The 19,251-nt window shown below is 39.5% G+C and overlaps 1 protein-coding gene across 5 annotated transcripts in view; it reads left to right on the top strand.

Moving 5' to 3' along the window:
- Positions 1-17,468, top strand: part of LOC142390339 (chemokine-like protein TAFA-1) — a 28,985-nt gene extending 11,517 nt beyond the window's left edge. For 3 of the 5 annotated variants that reach the window (XM_075475745.1, XM_075475746.1, XM_075475742.1), the window contains exons 3-6: positions 12,146-12,286; positions 13,588-13,712; positions 16,440-16,515; positions 16,655-17,468. In XM_075475745.1, coding sequence (XP_075331860.1) covers positions 12,146-12,286; positions 13,588-13,712; positions 16,440-16,472 — 299 coding nt within the window. In that variant the 3' untranslated portion in view covers positions 16,473-16,515; positions 16,655-17,468. The remainder of the gene's footprint in view (positions 1-12,145; positions 12,287-13,587; positions 13,713-16,439; positions 16,516-16,654) is intronic. The other 2 variants (XM_075475744.1, XM_075475743.1) reach the window with 2 other exon arrangements.
- Positions 17,469-19,251: the final 1,783 nt, after the last annotated feature.

The following is a 19,251-nucleotide window of genomic DNA, read 5'->3' as shown; positions in this document are numbered from 1 at the left end:
CACTTTCACCCCAACATTTACATCTGGAATAACAACAGTGCTGCAGGGATTTCAGACGTTTTCATAGTAGGCAGGGGGAAAAAATAGTCCCTCAATTTGACACCAGGCAGTCACATGCTCCGTGTGTCTCACTGTCTTCCATCTGCATTAATTTGACATTCTCTAATCTGGCACTCCCGTTTTCTGTCAGCAGCAGAATTGCTGTGCCCTGCTGGCTTGGCTGTCTGCACAGGGCATGCACAGAGAAAGAAGAGCCTGTTATGGGTCACCTTGGTTGCATTTTCCATTAAAAGGTGACAGACATCGTGCTCTAATACACAGACTGCTGTGGTTTGGAGATCGGGGCCCGCTGTCTCTGGTAAATGACTTTTAAGCAACAAAAATAATTAATGACAGGAGCCGCATGTGTTGCAGTGACTTGCATGTGACATGGACTCAGCTGTGTGTCTGTTTGGAAATATTCAGATGTCACACACTTATCAAGATATATTGTCATGTGGCACTTGTCTGTGAGCGCACACATTCGGTACAGGGTGTACACACGGTGTCACCGGCTGCCAGTCATGGGAATCCATAGTCCCAGGAGAGAAACTGGTTATCTGCTAAATTGAGTCCCTGAGGCTTTCCATTTGGAGTATAACAGAAACGACTCTGAGTGCTATCCTCTCAGTTATAGGCAGTGTTCATTAAATCCAGATATTTCACTTGGATTAATTAGGTTTTAACCAAGTGATAGATGGTCTTCAGAATCCTTAAATAAATTGCTCTTGGTATTTATTTTTTTTTTCATGTATACACGGTTTTGAGCTACTGGAACAGATGGCAGAAGAGTGTTACCATTCAGGGTATACTTGCTATCAGAGTCTCCAGAGACAGCCACATAGTCTGGGCTCATTACAGTAGACAGCGAGTCATTGCATACTTATTGCATAGTGACATTTCTATTGAGACAGACTGACCATTTTCCTCTGCGCAATGGCTGTTTCATCACGTCTGAAGAACCATTTACAGGTCCCACATGAACCCCGTTCACATTCATTAAGCAGGCAGCACGGCAGAGCCACAGAAATGCTGGACCGGTGCTACGCGTTCATGTCATGCATGATTTGACAGCATTTGCCTTCATCTAGGCTCGCTGTCCATAACTCATCAGATTTTGATGCAGGGTTGCTGGCTTCCAGTATCACACTGTGCCCGGGTGCCACGCTTGCTTTGCTTCCCACAGCTGAGACACATCTGATGGCAGGTGTTGTCATTTGTGTAGATGCTGGTTTTACTGTGAAATGCTCTGACAAACTTCCATTTGGTAAACTTGAACTAAATAAATGCTTATCTGAGAAGTTACTTTGCAGGCCAAAAATGGTTGTTTTGGATTTTACAAAATCAACTTTACTTTAAAATGTCAAATCTATTTAAGTGTAACACAATGCAGGGCTCAAGACTAACTTTTTGCACTGGTGCGCCCAAATTTTTTCTGACCGTATCGCATTCAACACTGCAGTTTTACAGGCCCATTTTTTTTTTAAAAACATAGCTGCCTGTCTTTTTAGGCAATATTAACTGGTAAATGATTAACTAACAATCTGGTCAACATAAAGTTCTTACAACATAAAGACCTCAGTGTTAATAGTGGCGCCAATACGAAAAACCACAATGCCGAAGGGTTGCTGCGGGGCATATTGTTCATCGAACAACTTGAAAGAGACCAACAACTGCAATTACTGCAACCCAAGGGTGGTACGGTTTGTCAGTTACCCTCCATGATGGCTTGACCTTTGTTATCAAAATTACTGTCTGAGCACAGGGTCTGTGGTGTAGCACCTCATCCACCCAGCCATCGTCATTACATTTCTGAGCTGCCAGGGACCTCCAATTCTTCTTCAGGGTTGCTGTGTAAATCCCTAAAGCCGGGCGGATTAGTAGTGTTAGATTTGTTTTCTTCATAAAAGTGTTCAGTGGACATAAATTTTGCATTTATCAATGTGATGAATTAATCTTGCTTGTAGTTTTTTTTGTTGTTGTTGTTGTAAATTCTCTTTTAAATGTGTGTGCGTGTGTGTGTGAGAGAGAGAGGGAGAGAGAAGTTTGATAATGATGTGTGACAGGAGTGAGTACTCAGTTTATAAGAATAAATTTGATTAGATTTGAGCAAATACAAGTAATATTTACATATTTATTGATAGAATGATGTCAAAAAGATGGCAGTGAGTGTGTGTGTGTGTGTGTGTGTGTGTGTGTGTGCGTGTGTGTGTGAGAGAGAGAGGGAGAGAGAAGTTTGATAATGATGTGTGACAGGAGTGAGTACTCAGTTTATAAGAATAAATTTGATTAGATTTGAGCAAATACAAGTAATATTTACATATTTATTGATAGAATGATGTCAAAAAGATGGCAGTGAGTGTGTGTGTGTGTGTGTGTGTGTGTGTGTGAGAGAGAAAGACAGTACATTTTCACCCTCATTTAACCATAGGTGGACAAAGCCTTTTTCTGTTTGTTTTGTTTCACATTGCCTACTAAAACGGCAGTATATTAACAACAGAGAAAGTGATCGTTGGCATAGGCCTGCATTACCTAGATAGATAGATTATTTATTTGTCTTTGCAGAAAATTGTTCTGTGCCATTGACAGTGCGTACAATTACAAAAAACAAAAATACTCAATAAACAAGCACCCCCCCGCCACCCACCCCACCCCCACCCCAGGACAAAAAAGACAGGATGACATAGAACAAAGAACAAACCCCTCATATTTTTAAATAGAATACAATTGTAAAGTGCAGCTGGTGATTCAATGAGGTAGGAATAAATGTCTGGTTATGTCACCTCTGACCACTGAGTGGGGTCGTTTACCCACTTCTCCTCCGGTAATCTGTATGGACAAACATTCCCTCACTCTTTGATTTTTTTTCCATATAACGTTGCAGATCCACGTAATATAGCTGTCTGCCTGACTAACGTTAGCCATTGCAGGAGGTTTCAAGGCCGGTTAACGTAAAAAAGGCCAAATCAAGACAGATTACGGTGGGATTTGTATTTAGCGCCAGTCAAAGCCGGCAGTTTGTTTTCACCGGAATGGGGGCGTGGCCTCGTGTCTTCTGTAGTGATAGCGGCGCGCCAGATAAATTTATATACAGTACATACTTTTTTCAGCGTGAGAAATGTGTGGTGGGAGTACGTGGCAAAAGACAGAAAAGCGTGACTGTCCCGCTCAATGCGTGAGACTTGAGAGCCCTGGTTATGACTTTCAGACGAATCGGGCCTGAATTTAACATTCTTCACGAAGAAGTTGTCAAAAGTTCTTTTCATCTTATCATCTGCGACTATTTCCACTCTAAATCTGATGGGCCTAGGCCACTCACCTCTATCTGACAAGCATTTTCAAACGTGCACACACGTGTACAGGAATATCTGTATCAGAAGGGGGTCCGCCCTTCACTTTCTCTGATTGGTTTAGACCACGATATGGGCCTATTGTCTGTCTGTTGTTGAACCAAAGGGAGGCTTTCAGAGTCGCTGGTCGCACCGGTGTGACCTCAGATTTTGTTAGTCTCACCGTTGAGAAATTAGTTCACATGAGAACTGGCAATGTTACAGCTTGATTTGCAAACGGACAAGAAACTGTCGGTAACTTTTTTAATTGGTATGGAAATAATGGCGTAAAGGGTGTAATGTCATGGACAAGAGCTGAGCCCAAATTTTATTTATACATTTTTATCTTTATGGACTGATGTGAAACTCTACCACTGTTTATTTTTCTTTACTTTCAACGTTTTGCAGGCATTGTAAAGTTCCAAAGTCGGTAGTCTTACAGTAAGACAGAGGAGGCTAACTGTGAGCTACTGCCGTTTCAAATAACAGAGTCATGAGACACTGTGTGAAATCTGCGAGGAAAATCTATCGTCCATAGGCATCGTAATGTCTGGGTGTCGGGGTTGCAGCTTCCAAAATATTTTCAAAATAGCCCCGGGTCGCCAAACAGAAGAAATGACCAGACAGCTAATAGTTAATATTGAGTGGTCGCTCAGTTGTGTATTGGACATTAAAGAAGAATATGGTTTTTTTTTCTAAGTGAGGAGGAGGAGTTCAGGCTGGAGGAGATGGAAAAGGAGTTGATCCTGTTACTGTAGCAGCAGGATGGCACTGCTTCATTCATCAATGAGCACAGGTTGGTGAAGAGGTGGGATCTTTATCTAGCTTATCTCACTCAAGGGTTCCCAAAAGTATTTTCAACATGAAACATCATTCATTCAAACAAATATTTACAAGGCACACCTTTGCTAATAATTGGGCCATAGCTTTGAGGGGGACCTGTGTCAAACTGGAAATGTTGGTACAGTTAAAAACAGTAAATGGCAAATATTCACTATGTCAAACAGCTCACGACGAAGAACATAAAAAACGTCAATATAGTTGAAAATGCACACCTAACAGGTTAAGCTATCAGATCAGAAATAGCAATGAATTTGATAATTAAGCATGTAACATATCTTAGCTTTTCTTTAAGATCTAACTCATCAGGTCAAAAAGTTGAGATTTGATGAGATTCTGGTTGCTTTATGAGCAGATCTGAGTGATGAATAGTGCAGCAGGTGGATTGGACACCATGGGATATGGATAGGTGAGGATTAGGAAGGTATCAGGTAAAACAGAGTTAACGTGGTTTGCCACAGGTCAAAAGCCTAACCCTTGTTACACAGTGGAAGCAGAAACTCTGAGACATGAGCTACAAATATCAAAATATAATATGAGGAATGTAATAGTATAACTCTCATTAAATGTCAAGGCTTCCATTTCCTTCTAAATGCTTTAATCCTGCTAACAATAAGAAAAAGCAATGAGACTCAATTTTTATACTTCAATTTTATGTTTGAAAAGCCAGCCGATAAAACACCAGCACAGCACATTTTAGACTGATTTTAATCTTAAACAACTTCAAATAATGCAACATAATCCAATGATTTGACTGAATGTTTCAAGATCCCTATAAAACCCTTTATGTCATCCGTTCCTAAACCTTGGAATCAACAACTGACAAAATTATTTTACCATGACCTGGTGTAGATATGTTTGCACTTTTTCTCATCTGACTTTAAAATAAATTTACAATTTATCTGCTTGACAAAAGAATTTTTAAAAATGTATTGATGTACTGTGCAGTTGTTGAATTACAACTAGTACATACAAAAGAGACCACCACGCTTTTTCCTAGCCTTCATTAGAGATGATAGATTAAGAACATTAGTGCATGTCCAACATGTAGTAGTCCATGACAAAATAGTTTTCTAACCCTGACCATGTTTTCTTTAACATCCAAACATAACCCTGAACATTAATTCTAACCATGACGACTAGTGGTTGAGAGCAAAGTAGAAAAGCAGGTAACAGCAGTACAATACAAGTAGAAGAACTAAAATTCTGTGGAAAATACTGTGTCGAACATGATTTGAACAGTCTCTAGCTTTAAGGGGTTTTACCACAAGCCTATAACCCCGCCCTCCCTCTTATGGAATCATTGTCCTCGTCAAGAGTGGCTGCTGTCGACAGCACTTTTAGTCTTCGAGCCACGTTCATCCACTCACACACACATTCATACTGCACTTCTTGGTCTATACAGCCTATAGGGTGCATTTTTTCCCCTCTATTATACACACACTCAGACAACGATGGTTCATTATCCTGCCCGAGGACACTTTGACATGTGAACTGCAGAAGCCAAAGTATCAAACCATTGACTTTCCAGTTGGCGAACAACAGCTCTTCCTCCTGAGCTGCAGCCACTCATGGTGTACTGCTGTGTCCACCCCACAGGAACTGAGTGGCTTTGTAGCACAAAGCACTACCCAAACAGGGATTTTTTTTTTTTAGGTCCAACCACTGAGCAGGTGCGCTCCCAGCTCAGCAGGAACTATCAGTGACATTAACATAATAACATTGATTGAGAACCTGAGTGTAGCACTGCTTGTCATAATTATACAATATCAGCATGAACATAAGCAAAATGTTAATTGTCTGGTACACCCCCCCGCCCTCAAAAAAAGAGAAATGACTGGCAGGGGAGTCCAGCCTTCATTTAGCCTTTAAGGGACAGGGAATATACAAAGTTATTTTGTCTTATCTACCATCTCCCATCTGGTTCTTATGTCACTGCAGCGTCCCTATCAGTGGTGCAAATGCACAGAGGAAAAGCCTTGGAAGGTATGTCATTCTAACAGGAGATGCACCAAGTTGTCCCAAGTTACCATCCCAGAACTGCTTGGGAGATAAGTGAAAAATATTAGCCCCCAGGTACAATCTGTAGCTCTCTTTCAACCTTCAATCATATGACCCGAGTTTCTGATGTTAAGATGAATGTAAAAATGTAGAAAAACAACAACAAACAAAGCTATTGTGCAGCTGGCGTCGTTTCCCTAAAAACCTGCGTTTGTGACAAATGAACACACAGTGTAATAAGTTCTCAGTGTTTCACACTTTGACCTATGAAACATGAAAGTAAAACGCAAAGGTGCTTCATTTGAATAATAATGAAAAAAAGGAAACTCAATTTGCATATGAACTTGAACAGTTGGTTTAGACCTCGGATATAAACTAAAATGACTTGAGACGATGGTGGTTGCTGCTCAGTCTGCAGCTGTGTAACGGGCTTGCTCACTTTTTTGAGATCCAGGCATGAGACAACGAGCCTCTGGACACAGACATGCAGAGGGCCTCCCACTCAACCTGCTGAGGACTAAGACACCTTGACTGAGAGAGACACACATTGCCACTAACCATGCAGAAATAATTTGTTGCTGGTCTCCAGCTGTACATGTAATAGATGCTTCGTTTTATCTGGGAATAGTTTCTTGATATTTTCCACATCTTTGTTTTTCATTTTCTCGTTCTCAATTTTGGTGGCTTTGTATCTTTAATGTGGGTGTTTTGTGTCCCTTTTATTGGTATTTGTAAAAGTGTGTTTAGACTGATTTGTTCTTTTATATCTCTTTGTCGGGGCTCTGTCTCATTGTAGGGATTGCAATTTTTCATCTTTTTATAGCCATTGTGTATATTACTGGTCATTTCTGGTCTCCTTGTGAACATACATCTCATTATTTTATGTCTCTAAAATTTATGTCTAGTTCGAAGAAGAGTATTTTGGTTAAATATATGGAGAAGGTTGATGTTAAATGACACCTATAACCCTTGAATTAGGCCAAAACAGTTTCAGGAAAAGACAGAGAAATCAGGACACTGGACTGCATCACTAATCAGCAGATGCTCTTTTTGTTTTTTTCCTAACAGAAAAAAAAAAGAAACTTCAACATAGAAAATAAATCAACATAAAATACCAAACCACACAATGAACAAATCACCTCAAAAACATGACAGAACCTCCCACCATATATAGCACAAAGTCATGACTTTTCGAGCTCAGCCAGAACTTAAAATGAGCTGTGCCCTGTTGGGTGCAGATTGTATATGTGGTCACCTTCTTGCCTGACAGCCAGTGTTTCCCAGCTCAGAGTAATGAAGAGGCAGGCGAAGGAAGCATGACAACAGAAATAGGGCAGTTGTGACCCTCTGCTTCTGTGCGACTTGTGACCTTATGAATGACAATTTCTGCATGACCCTTGTTCCCTGTCAATCAAAATGTTGCTGGAAAGGCAACACAAGCACACATGCTCCCATACACTCGCACCCAGAAGCCATTTGTTCTTTGGGAGACTGACTTTGTTCATTGTCCCTGAGAATGGGGGAAATGGAAATATAGAAAACAATTATACCCATGCATGGTTCCAGCCCCCACCTGAGGAGAGCATTTGCATCCAGCCATGTCATCCTCCGTCTTCCTCTGAAATATTTAGAATGCAGAGACAGGGAGCATGACGCGTGTTGCACTTTTGCAGGCTGAATCCATGGGTGAACTTGAAGAGTGCTGCTCAGTGTTGCATTGCTCTTGTGTAAAGGCACCTGATACACCTGCCGTCTGAAAATACCACGCTGATTTGCATTTTTATTTGATTTTAATATATTCTTTGGGGGTGATGATTTCCAAATATAGAGAATCCCGGTTCTTTGCTCCGTTTGTTTGCAACAAGCAATGCAAGTTAATTCTGTTGAGTGGTGTGTTTTTAATAGATCAAAGAAGAAATCTGGGGCTGTCTTATACAATTAAGGAGATGCATTAAGAAGAACAAACCCCTGCGGGCTGTTGTTTTCAAATGATGCCCCACTCCTTCCACTGCTACATCACCATCAACGTTGTGCAGACATGCCCTTTTGTTGAGTGCATCAGACAGCTTGTAACATTCTTGCCGACTGACAACAAGATCAGGAAATTTTTCAGTTAAGCCAACAGCTGTAGAAGTTTTATGCAACTCGGAGCCCGGAGTCAAATAACTTTACAGAAGTGAGGAAGACATATTTCTTGATTCTACCCTTCGCCCATGCGTTGGAATTTGGCTTTTAATTTTTATTCTTAAAACTCTCTTATCTAATTAAATCCTTGAAAAGGAAGATGACAGTATTGTTATATAGTTATATAGTATAGTTTATTAGTACTCGTCAATTATTTCAGCGTCCACAGACTTACAACCAAGCGCTACAAATACACTGAAAATCCATAGAGGAGAGACACTGAAGCTCCAATTAATTGGAATCAAGTTTTTCATAATCTTATCGCTTTTACTGCAGTGAAGTCAAATGAAAGCCAGACAAGCCCTGTGATCTTTTTCTGTACGGCAGGTCGTGGGGGGGTTGTGTTAATTAATCCCCACCGGAGCTCACATGATGGTCCACAAATCATGTCTTTCTCTTTCCTTTTTGAACTTAAGCCACTTTATTACTGCCTTTGACTCCGATTTGGAATTGTGCTTTAAAACAACGACTCCCTGCTGTGATCTCAACAGTGGCAGCTAATCAACATAAATTGTCATGCATCCACACATTTGTAATCCCAGCACAGAATATCACATCCCCATTTCCGTTTAGCATTTATGGCCATTTATTGTTTGACGATTTCGTCATTTCAACAGATTTGAACGTCCGGTTTCATGAAATGACAGGTTTAAATGTCAGGTTGATGCTTTTCTTTGAAATGATTTTCTGATTATTCGATGGCAAAACTATTGAGCAGTAGATCGAGAACATAATGTGCATATTTGTTAATATGTAAATTAACTTTTAGATGCGGTTTGAACTATACTAACAGCTGTGCAATCACATAGTTATAAGCACATAATCCAAATTGTAAGTACTTATTAACTCTTTTACCCTTAAAGAATTAAAGCACTTTAGCAGGTGCTTGAATCTTCTGTCTTTGTCTTTTAAAATTCTGGATTAGAGAATTAAGTGCTTCGCTTAATTTCAATGATGAGAATATTAAGTTTCAGTATGGATTGTTTAATATCTCAGCTTTATATTTGCTTTGTCTTGGCAGAAAAAAACTTGATGTCCTGTTCTGTAAACACCAATTATTTTCCTTTATTCAGAATATTGTACCCAGTGTAATCTTGTCAACATCAATGTTTCTCTAAGTGGGTCAAAAGATGAAAACCTCAGTTGGCTGGTAAAATACATGATGTCATGAATAAAGCTACCCAAACTCTCAACAATTTGATTCTGAACCACTCGTTATACAAACAGTGGGACAAAGCATCTGCTATCTCTACCATGTGGCCTAGCAACTGACAGATCAGGGCTGCAGAAATGGGTAATGTTCTCTCTCTCACTCTGAAGAAGCCTTTGAATATCCAAATAAGGCAAAAGTTTCACATTGAAAAGCCCAGAATCTCAGCTTTACTTAACTTTGTAAGGCATCTGGGTAGAAAAAATTGGTTCAAATGTTATTTGTTATTTTAGAACAGCAGCTATTTCATCTGTGGTGAGCAGTATAAGCCACTGAGGGATACAGACACTCAAAATGTGTTTAAAGTCACTTAAGAGATAAAAGCACAAGACTTTTACTTTTTCATTTTTCCTTTAAGTGATAGTTGCAGTCATGATAAACAACAAACACAGGAGGAGAGGGAGGATAAAAAGCAATAACAGTTCAGATCCAGGTAACGCTGGACTGCCCAAACAATTCCTTACGCTAACCAAGTGTTTTTTTTCTAAACCCAGCCATGTAGATTTTTGCCCAAACATGACCATACACATGCTGAAAACATCATTTCAAACGATGCTAATAAACCTAGCCGAAGAGGGAATTAAAATGAAAATAACAGCAGTTTGCAAAAACAAAAAAAATTGGGAAATGGAACGAAGAAGGTTCAATTTATTTTTGACTGATCAGGTTGCTGTGAAATGATGTAGTAGTTAAAACACTGTATATATATACGTGTGTATATATGTCCTATATTGTTTATTGTTTATAGTGTTTATGCTGTTATTTTAATTCCTTTACTATTTTTTATTTTTTTATTTTTTTTTAATCTATTGCTACTGCTGTGGGACGAATAAAGGTATTCGTATTCATCTATCCCACCTGCTCTGTGCTCACCACATCACTCCCACATTGGCCTGTTACAAATAAGCAACTCCTCAGCCTCCTTTTTGCATCGGGAAATAATAAAGGGTATTCATTTATGCACAATGCTGTCAATTTCTCTGGTATATTGTCATTCCATTCCTTAGTTTTTATAAAGAAAGAAAACGAAAGAATCTCAGGCTCTCCACAAGGAACAAGGTCTCTCTGTGTTATGTGTGCTCAGATTGTATCGGAACACCACTCGAGCAGAGTCTCAACCAAAACGCAAAGTAATCAGCCAGTCGTTTCTGCTCATCATCCGATCAGCTGCAGTTATTGAGTTCAGTTTACTTCTCCAACTACGGATGGTTTTTTTTTAGGATTGTGCACAAGGATGCATTTTTTGCTCAATAGGCCCTTACAAACCAAAATATTCAAATGTTGTAAAGCGATATGCAAATGGAGCCTTGATGCATTTCACAAACCCACAGCTCATTGTCAAACATAACTTCAAATCACTTGGCTGGCAATATACCAGGTACTTTTCCCCTCTCACCGCTTCTGCTCTCTGCTCCCACCTTGATCTTGTGTCACGCTGACGGCTGTAATTGTCAGATGGTCCTTTGCAGCACAACTCTCATATGTTGAGAGTCTGACAGAAGTGTGTGGGGGAGGCCACTGGCTCAGAAGGGTCACGTCCATTCGGTCTAGTCCTCTGATCCTTCAGGACACTAGCAGTAGTTTGGTGATAATTGCACGGTGGATCACATTGAGTCTTCATATTCATGATGACCCTGAAGCAGGGCCTCTCATCCCTCAAATAGATGTCTTTTGTCTGTGCACTCTAACACGTCTATACATCTTTACAATCAATATGCTGCTTGTCCAAAGAGGTGAAGGTACGGGAATAATTATTCTGTTTTACTGCAAACTTGAATGATGTTTCACTGTTATTTTGATGCTTGAATATGAATATGGACGAATATGGACGTCACAGGTTAGGCATGTGATAGATGAGGTTAAGATGCATTTTTTTTATTTTAAATCATCAGCAGAATTTCCTATTGGTGGAATAATGCAGCACTAAAATAAGTATTACAAATAAAATTCCTTTTTACAAAACCATCAGTTTGGAACATTTAAAGTCAAACCGTCATTTTGCAGTCAATGTTCCCAGCGACTGATATATTCATTATATGTTATGTAAGACATTATCATACTGTAGACACTGAGCCCTCGGTGGATACGCAGCTATTTATTGTTATATATGGTAAAGCCACTTGAAACTATATTTAGGTAGAATTTCCTGTGGGATCAACCTGGCAGGGTGAATGTGTCTTTAGTGGAATACATCTGAAACTTGACAAGGTGCCATGACGAGACCGAGGTTTTGTAAGAGGGGTCACAAGCCAGAAATGTGAGAAACATTGATTTATTTCAGGCAATAATGCCATAAAAGAGTTAGTCAGAAAGCCCACTGGCCCCACAGAAAAGAGAATATTGAATTAATCAGATAATTGATATAGTTTCAATGTAATGGAGCTAAAGGCCAATCTTTCCTTCCAAACTGCAGCAAATATTTGTATGAAACTGTGATACTAAAATAAAAAACCTTGACAATGTCATTTCAGTGCTTGAGTGAAGCGTTCAGAAAGCAGAAGTTGACTTTTAACAGCGATGCTTGTTTCTTTTCTCCTCACAGAAGGGGGCACGTGTGAAGTAATTGCTGCTCACAGATGCTGTAATAAGAATCGTATCGAGGAGCGGTCTCAAACAGTGAAGTGTTCCTGTCTGCCGGGGAAGGTGGCTGGAACCACCAGAAACAGGCCTTCATGTGTTGACGGTGAGTATCGCAGAAATATAAAACAAACAGTGCTTTTATCGCAGTGAAAGTCTGATGTCCTTACGTTGACTTTTGTTAAATTCCACAAAGCATGTTGTGTATCGTAACTTTGAAAAAAAAAAGAAAAATCATGCCGTTTTCTCAGAGATTTCTTCACATCTCTGAAAAAGCCATGACTCCACTTACATTTGTCTGCAATTACATTACAGACGTTGTCTGCAGGGCTGAGCTTTGCTCCAAAATTAGGCAAAGACAACTACTGAATCTGGCACACCTCAGCCATGAGAAAATTAGAGAAAAAAAAAAATAGCGTAATGCAAAGAGACACAGACAAAAGAGATGCAGTTCACATCTTGATAGATATATGCACGCTTTGACAAATATATGCGACACAGCCTCAGTCCTTTGCAAGAGATGGATTTGGTGCGCGGGTGTGTGTGACACAACTAAAAAACACATATTGGCTCTCGGAAACCTCTCACCTGAAGCTTTTATCTTAAATCCTTTTGGAAATATTACTGCAATCTTAGAGCGGACTGGGGGAATTTGAGGTCTGTCGATGTCAGCTCTGACAGATTATTTTCCTCTATCACACATTACAAACCATTTACTGTCTACTTACCCTGTATTTAAAGCAATTTTCCCTCTTGATGGCAGGAGTTCGGTGTGCATTAAAGTCAAGCCTCAGTCACACCTACCAATCTTTTCACTCAATGAAAAGCCACAGTTTCAACCCCTACATTGATACTTACTGCCATGCATGAAAGAAACCGCATTCCACTGTGCATTTTTTTTTCATTGCAATTGATTTTGTTCACTTTTCTGTTCAAAGGTTAATCTATACCATCAAGAAATCCTGCTTTTTAGAGCCCCTGGGGATCATTTATAGAGCATCAGCCATTTTTATTTAAAGTTGGTCTGATCTACAATTTAAATCTATTAAATTGTGTATATGTGAGGGTTGAAAAAGGCAGTTTGGAAATGTTATGTTGTGTTTGGCTATGAGTTTGCCTATGGAATCAGATAAGCACTTGGTCTGTAAAACCCTACGAATTAAAAGCTGCATACCAAGTGGTGTAGCTTGTTTGTGTTAAAGACTATGGAAGGAGAATTATTTAGTCAGTGGGAGGTACTACATCTTACTTTTAGAGGAAAAAAAGAACAAAACAAACTCCATAATTTGAGGAGGGAACTGTTCATGGCCATTGTCTCTAAAGAACTAACCTGTGCAACCCAGCTTTGCTCTGATTTAAGGTTAAACGTGCCTGCAATGCATTTTCTTTTGTCCTTGTTGCATATAGCATCCATAGTAATTGGGAGATGGTGGTGTGAGATGGAGCCTTGCCTGGAGGGGGAGGAATGCAAGACACTCCCTGACAACTCAGGCTGGATGTGCTATGCTGGGAACAAGATCAAAACCACAAGGGTAAGGTAACCTCTTTGGACTGCAGGAGTTAACACTGCCTGCACAAATATTAGACGTGCTGGATTCTTTAGGCTTTATTTAATTTGCAGTAAGCCTTTGGTCCATGGAGTTGGTCTGTCTGTTGATCTGTTCTCAATGAACTGTCGCAGAAGCAACAGTCGCAGTCCTCTATGCCTGTCAGAGCCTGTAAAGTATTTTCTTTTTCTAACTGTAAAGCTTGTGTTTTAGAAGGGCCCATCAGTTCTCAAAAGGATTTATAGGAGACATATGACGCCCTTTTTCACAAACTCCGTAATGGAGTTTGTGATATACTTTGGTCAAAGTACCACGGACAGGTAAACTCTTCTCTCACTCTTGAATTTACGCCTCTGTTCATCACATTGATTGTACAGAGAGGAGTTAAACACTCACTCCACTTCACCCTTTTCTTCTGCAGGTTCGGCCTCTTTTGAGTTCAGTGCTACTCAATAACCCTTGAGGCACATCATTATCATATGACAGAGCATGTAATAAATAAGCTTACAGCTAACACTAACACTCACAGCAAACCCAGCTCAGACTACCACACACCAAACGAGAAAAAAGAACGAAAAATACTTGACTGGGAATTTCACTCTCAAATACTCAATATTTTCCTGGTCTGAGTTTTGGCGACAGACAGTGAGTTCTAACCCTTATTTTAGCTGCACTCTCATCCTGTGTTGAGCTGGTCCAGATTGTTAAAACACAGCACCACAAAATGTATTGTCTATCCTCCAAATACTAAAATAGAATGTGATCATTTTCCCCAGCACATATTGGCTCCATAAACTCTGTGAAACTGCTGAGCAAAGCCGGAGAGAAAGAATGTTTGCAGAAAAGAACGCAACTGTCTCTGACTGAATGGTGCAACCATATCAGTTTGAACCGGAGTCCGAACCTGTGCAAGAGGGAGCTCCTTATGTAGTTCGACCAGCAAGGCTTCAATGGGAAGCAAGTGAGCAGTTAGCTTTTGTATGTTTGTACTTTGGATAAAGACACACTGTCACGGTCGTACAACCCTCGAGTTTATATCATGTGGTGTGTTTTGGTACCTGTTCACAAAACGTGGACCTCTGCTATACAATTTAATGCAATAAATGCAAACGTAATGAGGCAACACTCAAGCTCTCGCTCTATATGTAGATATAGTTACATTATTGATCTCACAATATATGTTTTCTTTTTACAGTATAAGCTATAGGTGCCAGTAGGCAATGCTTTGAACAGTAATGGACCAACCTGGAGATAAACCCAACTCATAGTAATGCATGCAGCATTTAAAACATTTTTAGATATTAATGCCTTTAAATCATTGTCGATTTTTATTAAAAACATGCCAATGAATTACTCATGCAACATTAACATACTGAGAATGGTGCATAGTGTTTAAAGTAGTGAGCAGAAGACCAAGTGCGTGTGACGTCGCTCAGTGTTACAGTGACGAGAGCTTAATGAGGCACACTATCCTCACAGCTTTAGGTTGTTCAAATTACAGATTATAACTGCTCAACTACTAAATATTCAAATGACATTGCATGGTCTAATGATGATATTAATATTTCAGAAAATTAAGTGTTAAAGGCAAAGACTAAATGGATTAAAAAAAAAGAAAAAAAACATCAAGCCGAATTAAACATACATTTCCTTTGTATAGTTCGCCCCCAGAAAGCTGGAACTGATCCCTATTTGAGGCACAATCTCTTTACAAGTTCATCGTTGCACTGGCCTAAGCTCGTGAAACAGCATGAAAAGTGGTTGCTGCACCCACACAGTCTTCTGCAAACTCTTGCTGGAACATTACCCTCAAAGATAAAGTTGATCCACTCTTATATCCTCTGAGGTTGGTGTTGAAATAAGACGCCAGCTGCTCAGTACAACCGACGACAACTTTTCCTTGTGAAGCTGGATTCATCGGTTGAGAGGGTCGGATGCAAGAAAGAAAATGAAGGCTGAGCTCAGAGGTCAAGTCAGAGCAGAGGTAGCAGGGTGAATCTGACATGTGGCATAAGTTTCAACTGAAAATCTGAATGGGTTACTGAATCGGATAGTTTCAAACCTAGGGGGAGCTAAAAGAAAGTGTCAGCTTTGTGTTTTTCAATCGGTAGTGACTTCAGTCACGCAAGTATGTGCTCACAAGAACAGAAAAAGTATTCTCTTTTTCTGTTCTTACTTGTTTTACCCAATAATATGTCCCTTTTAAACTTGTGAATTGTGTTCAGTGCTGTTGTGTCTCACCTTGTTCTGCTTGACACCTGAGGTGGGTTGCAGCTGTGGGAAATGGTGGCGTTGCATGCAGATAAAACTGCTCCATTTTACAATTATAAAAGTTCAATCTTTTCTGACTCATTTTACTAGAGGTAATGAAGCTTCCTAATAATTATGCACACCTTAATGTAAGGTGTTTATCACTTTAGGCCAATTCCTAATTACTTGAATATATATAACCTGAAAATGAAGCAAGAAAGCATTCAAGTTAATATGGTTTGGAGCTGAAGATTACTCAGAGAAATAATGAGTAGGGCAGGGTACTCACTTTCATAATAATTGTACATGCAGCGTTTAGCTGTGGGAGAAAAAATATGCAGCAACGTGACACTTCATGTGGTTTCAACAAAGAAGCACAGTTATTGGTATTGCGTTTCCCAGCAAATGAACTTGTGAACAACACATTCTAACCCTATGTTTCTTTTTTCCTTTTTTTGTCAGAACACTCAGCCATACACAACATCAACATATTAACATTTTTGTGGCGAGGATACAAGGGAATACCTCTGGTTCAACGGTAAGCCTTTTCATATTTGCTAGAACACCAGTAGAGTAATTAATTTTTTCTCAATTGCCTTAATTGCTTGCCTCTGTAAAGGGCCAAACAGAACATGCATACACATCTCTGTGATCTTAACGTTGTTTTCTAATTTCAGTGCTGTCATAGGACCGATTATCACAATAGACAATGAACTTATTGTTTCTTCAAGAAATGTGAACACTTTCCAAATCAAAGTGTAAAAAGATGTAGAATACATTTGGAAATCTTGCTCAAGGCTCCCGAAAATGGCGGCGCTGCTAGCAGCCTGCAGGGAACTTCATCATAACCTTGTAATGAATCTAGTATCATCCTTTTTTTCCAACTTTGAGACGGAGCATGACTGTCTGTGCATTTGGATTAATATTTGGAGAGTAACCGACGACCCTCTTTAGACTTTAGTGAGACTGAAGTCTACTGCAAATCACCAAACGGGAAAGGAATTTATCAAAGGACATGGAATGAGCAAGCGCAGAAGGTGACCGCCCTCAGGATTTTCTTTTCTCCTTTCAGTATCGTCGGAGGAAAAAACTTGTACATAAACTGTTTGTCCTTTCCAGTGTACATGAACTTTATTTGTGGTGGTTGTGAATCTTCCCTCCTCTTGCACACGAAACCCAAGGCAGCCCAAAGTCGATGAGGTTGATTATGTGATTTTAAGACGGAGCAGATGCATTCTGAAGATGTCTGACAAATAGTTTGTGTGTCTTGACACAGTTGTTAGTATGGTACTTGTAAACCTTTGAGCACCTCGTAATTTGGCTTAACTAATCTTGTTTGGTAATATTTCAGCCACCTTGGAAATGATTAATTCACCAGAAATGTGCAATGAGCAGGTTATTTTCGATACTTGAAATGCCTTATTTGTGTTAAATCATTCAAGTGATGACAATGTACATAAGAAGCCATTGATTGATATGTGCTGAATTCCATTAAAGTCATTGTTCCTGTTACTTCTGTTAGTGCCTCTTTCTTGGACAGCAAAATCTGAACACACAGACTTGATACAATTATTTAAAATTCAGTGCACCTTGCACTTCCTGAGGATATGATTATTTGTGTAGCACATTAACCACGGGGAGAAAAAATATCCTTGAGTGCACCCAGGATTAATGGCAACAAGAAGTTTTTTTCCAGTTCCGGAACTCGCCCGACTTAACTTTTAAAAGATTTCATAAGTGCCAAAGCGATTCAGTAATAGTTGGGTGTGCATTCATGAGAAACTACTGGTTAATTAAGACTCACTCACAGTTTAACCAACTAAGACTTATCGCAGCCCATTTCCTGCAAACCAGTTTACAGTAAAGAGCACAATTAGATTTTCTTTGACATACGCGATGAACAAACATGTTCACAGAACGGCAAAGAAAAAAGGTTTTAGATTTTCTGTGATACAGGCAGCTTTTTCTGATTGACATTTTTGAGGGATGCAATGTAACATATGTATGAAATCAAAACATGTGCAACGTAATGCACATTGTGTATCTTTCAGTGGCGGGTATAGCAGAGAACATTCTGAAAGGCTGCAAAATTCCAAGATTTGGTTGTGACATTTGATAAACTGACCAAATAGAACCTATTTCCAAGTTAGTTTGAAACAGAACTCATGTGGCTAACTGAGGCTCCATCTGTGAGACAGAGAAGATAGTGATAAGATTATATCTTACGTTTCCAAAAACTGATGTACAGCATAGTTCCTTGACTATACAAACAGGTTTAATGAGTTTTATTATAGGAATCAACCCCAGCTTCAATCTCCTCTGATTTACAGCCGACACAGAGCGGACGGAGAAATGGTCACGATCGTATTCTTTTCATGAATTCAAACCCGCCAGTCGCTGACCTCACCAACAGAGCCGAGCAAATGCAACAGAGCAAGAGAGCTGATCATTAATTAGCAAAAGCAACAATGAAGCTGACAGCAAGTGTGTGTCATCTTGTTTTTTTCTCTAAGCTCTCTCCAGCAGTATGTCTTACTCTTACATTTATCTCTTCTTCCTCCCTTCTTCCTGCAGCTTGCTTTCGATCTCTTTGCTGCATCTGCCACTAACTTTATTTCCAAAGTGACAAAAATATTTTCTTTTTTTTCCCCCTTTATTTAGTATTGCAAAAGTGGGTTGTTGATTCTCATTTATTTGGTGCGCCTCTTGGTACTGTAAAGCAAAAAGGTGTTGTGCTGGTCAGGAAGTCAAAGTTGTGAAGTGCAGCATTTCAGCCATCAGGTGTTCCAGAGCAGTTTCAGGCCAAGTGTGCATAACAACAGTTGGTGTACCTCCAAACGAGACAGAAACACATAGTTATAGGCTTAAACACGCCTCTCATGCTGCTTTAACAATAGTGAGAAACATTATTGTATTTTTTTTTTTACTCACATTTTTACAGAAGCTGGAGAAATCCCATACATGAAACATTTTTAATATCATTATCTCGAGCTCACAAGTTAATAATCTCATTATTTTGAGATAACAGGGATTGATTTTTTTTGATAATGGATAAATTTGCATCCTTATTTTAAAATAATAAGGGCTGTTTTTTTTTTTTAAGATAACAAATGAACATATTTTGTTAGATTGGACGAGTAAAGATGTTTTCCTGTCGCTGCGAACAGTTACAAACTAAAGCGCAGCTACTGGCTGAATCGGAGTAGAGTTGGCTTAAGTATCATTGACTGATGTCACTCTTTGTTATTTAGCAGACATTTACTAAACTCAGTGG

This window comes from Odontesthes bonariensis, chromosome 10 (assembly GCF_027942865.1).
Source record: "Odontesthes bonariensis isolate fOdoBon6 chromosome 10, fOdoBon6.hap1, whole genome shotgun sequence".
Lineage (NCBI taxonomy): Eukaryota > Metazoa > Chordata > Actinopteri > Atheriniformes > Atherinopsidae > Odontesthes > Odontesthes bonariensis.
This window is presented reverse-complemented; position numbering and strand designations above follow the sequence as displayed.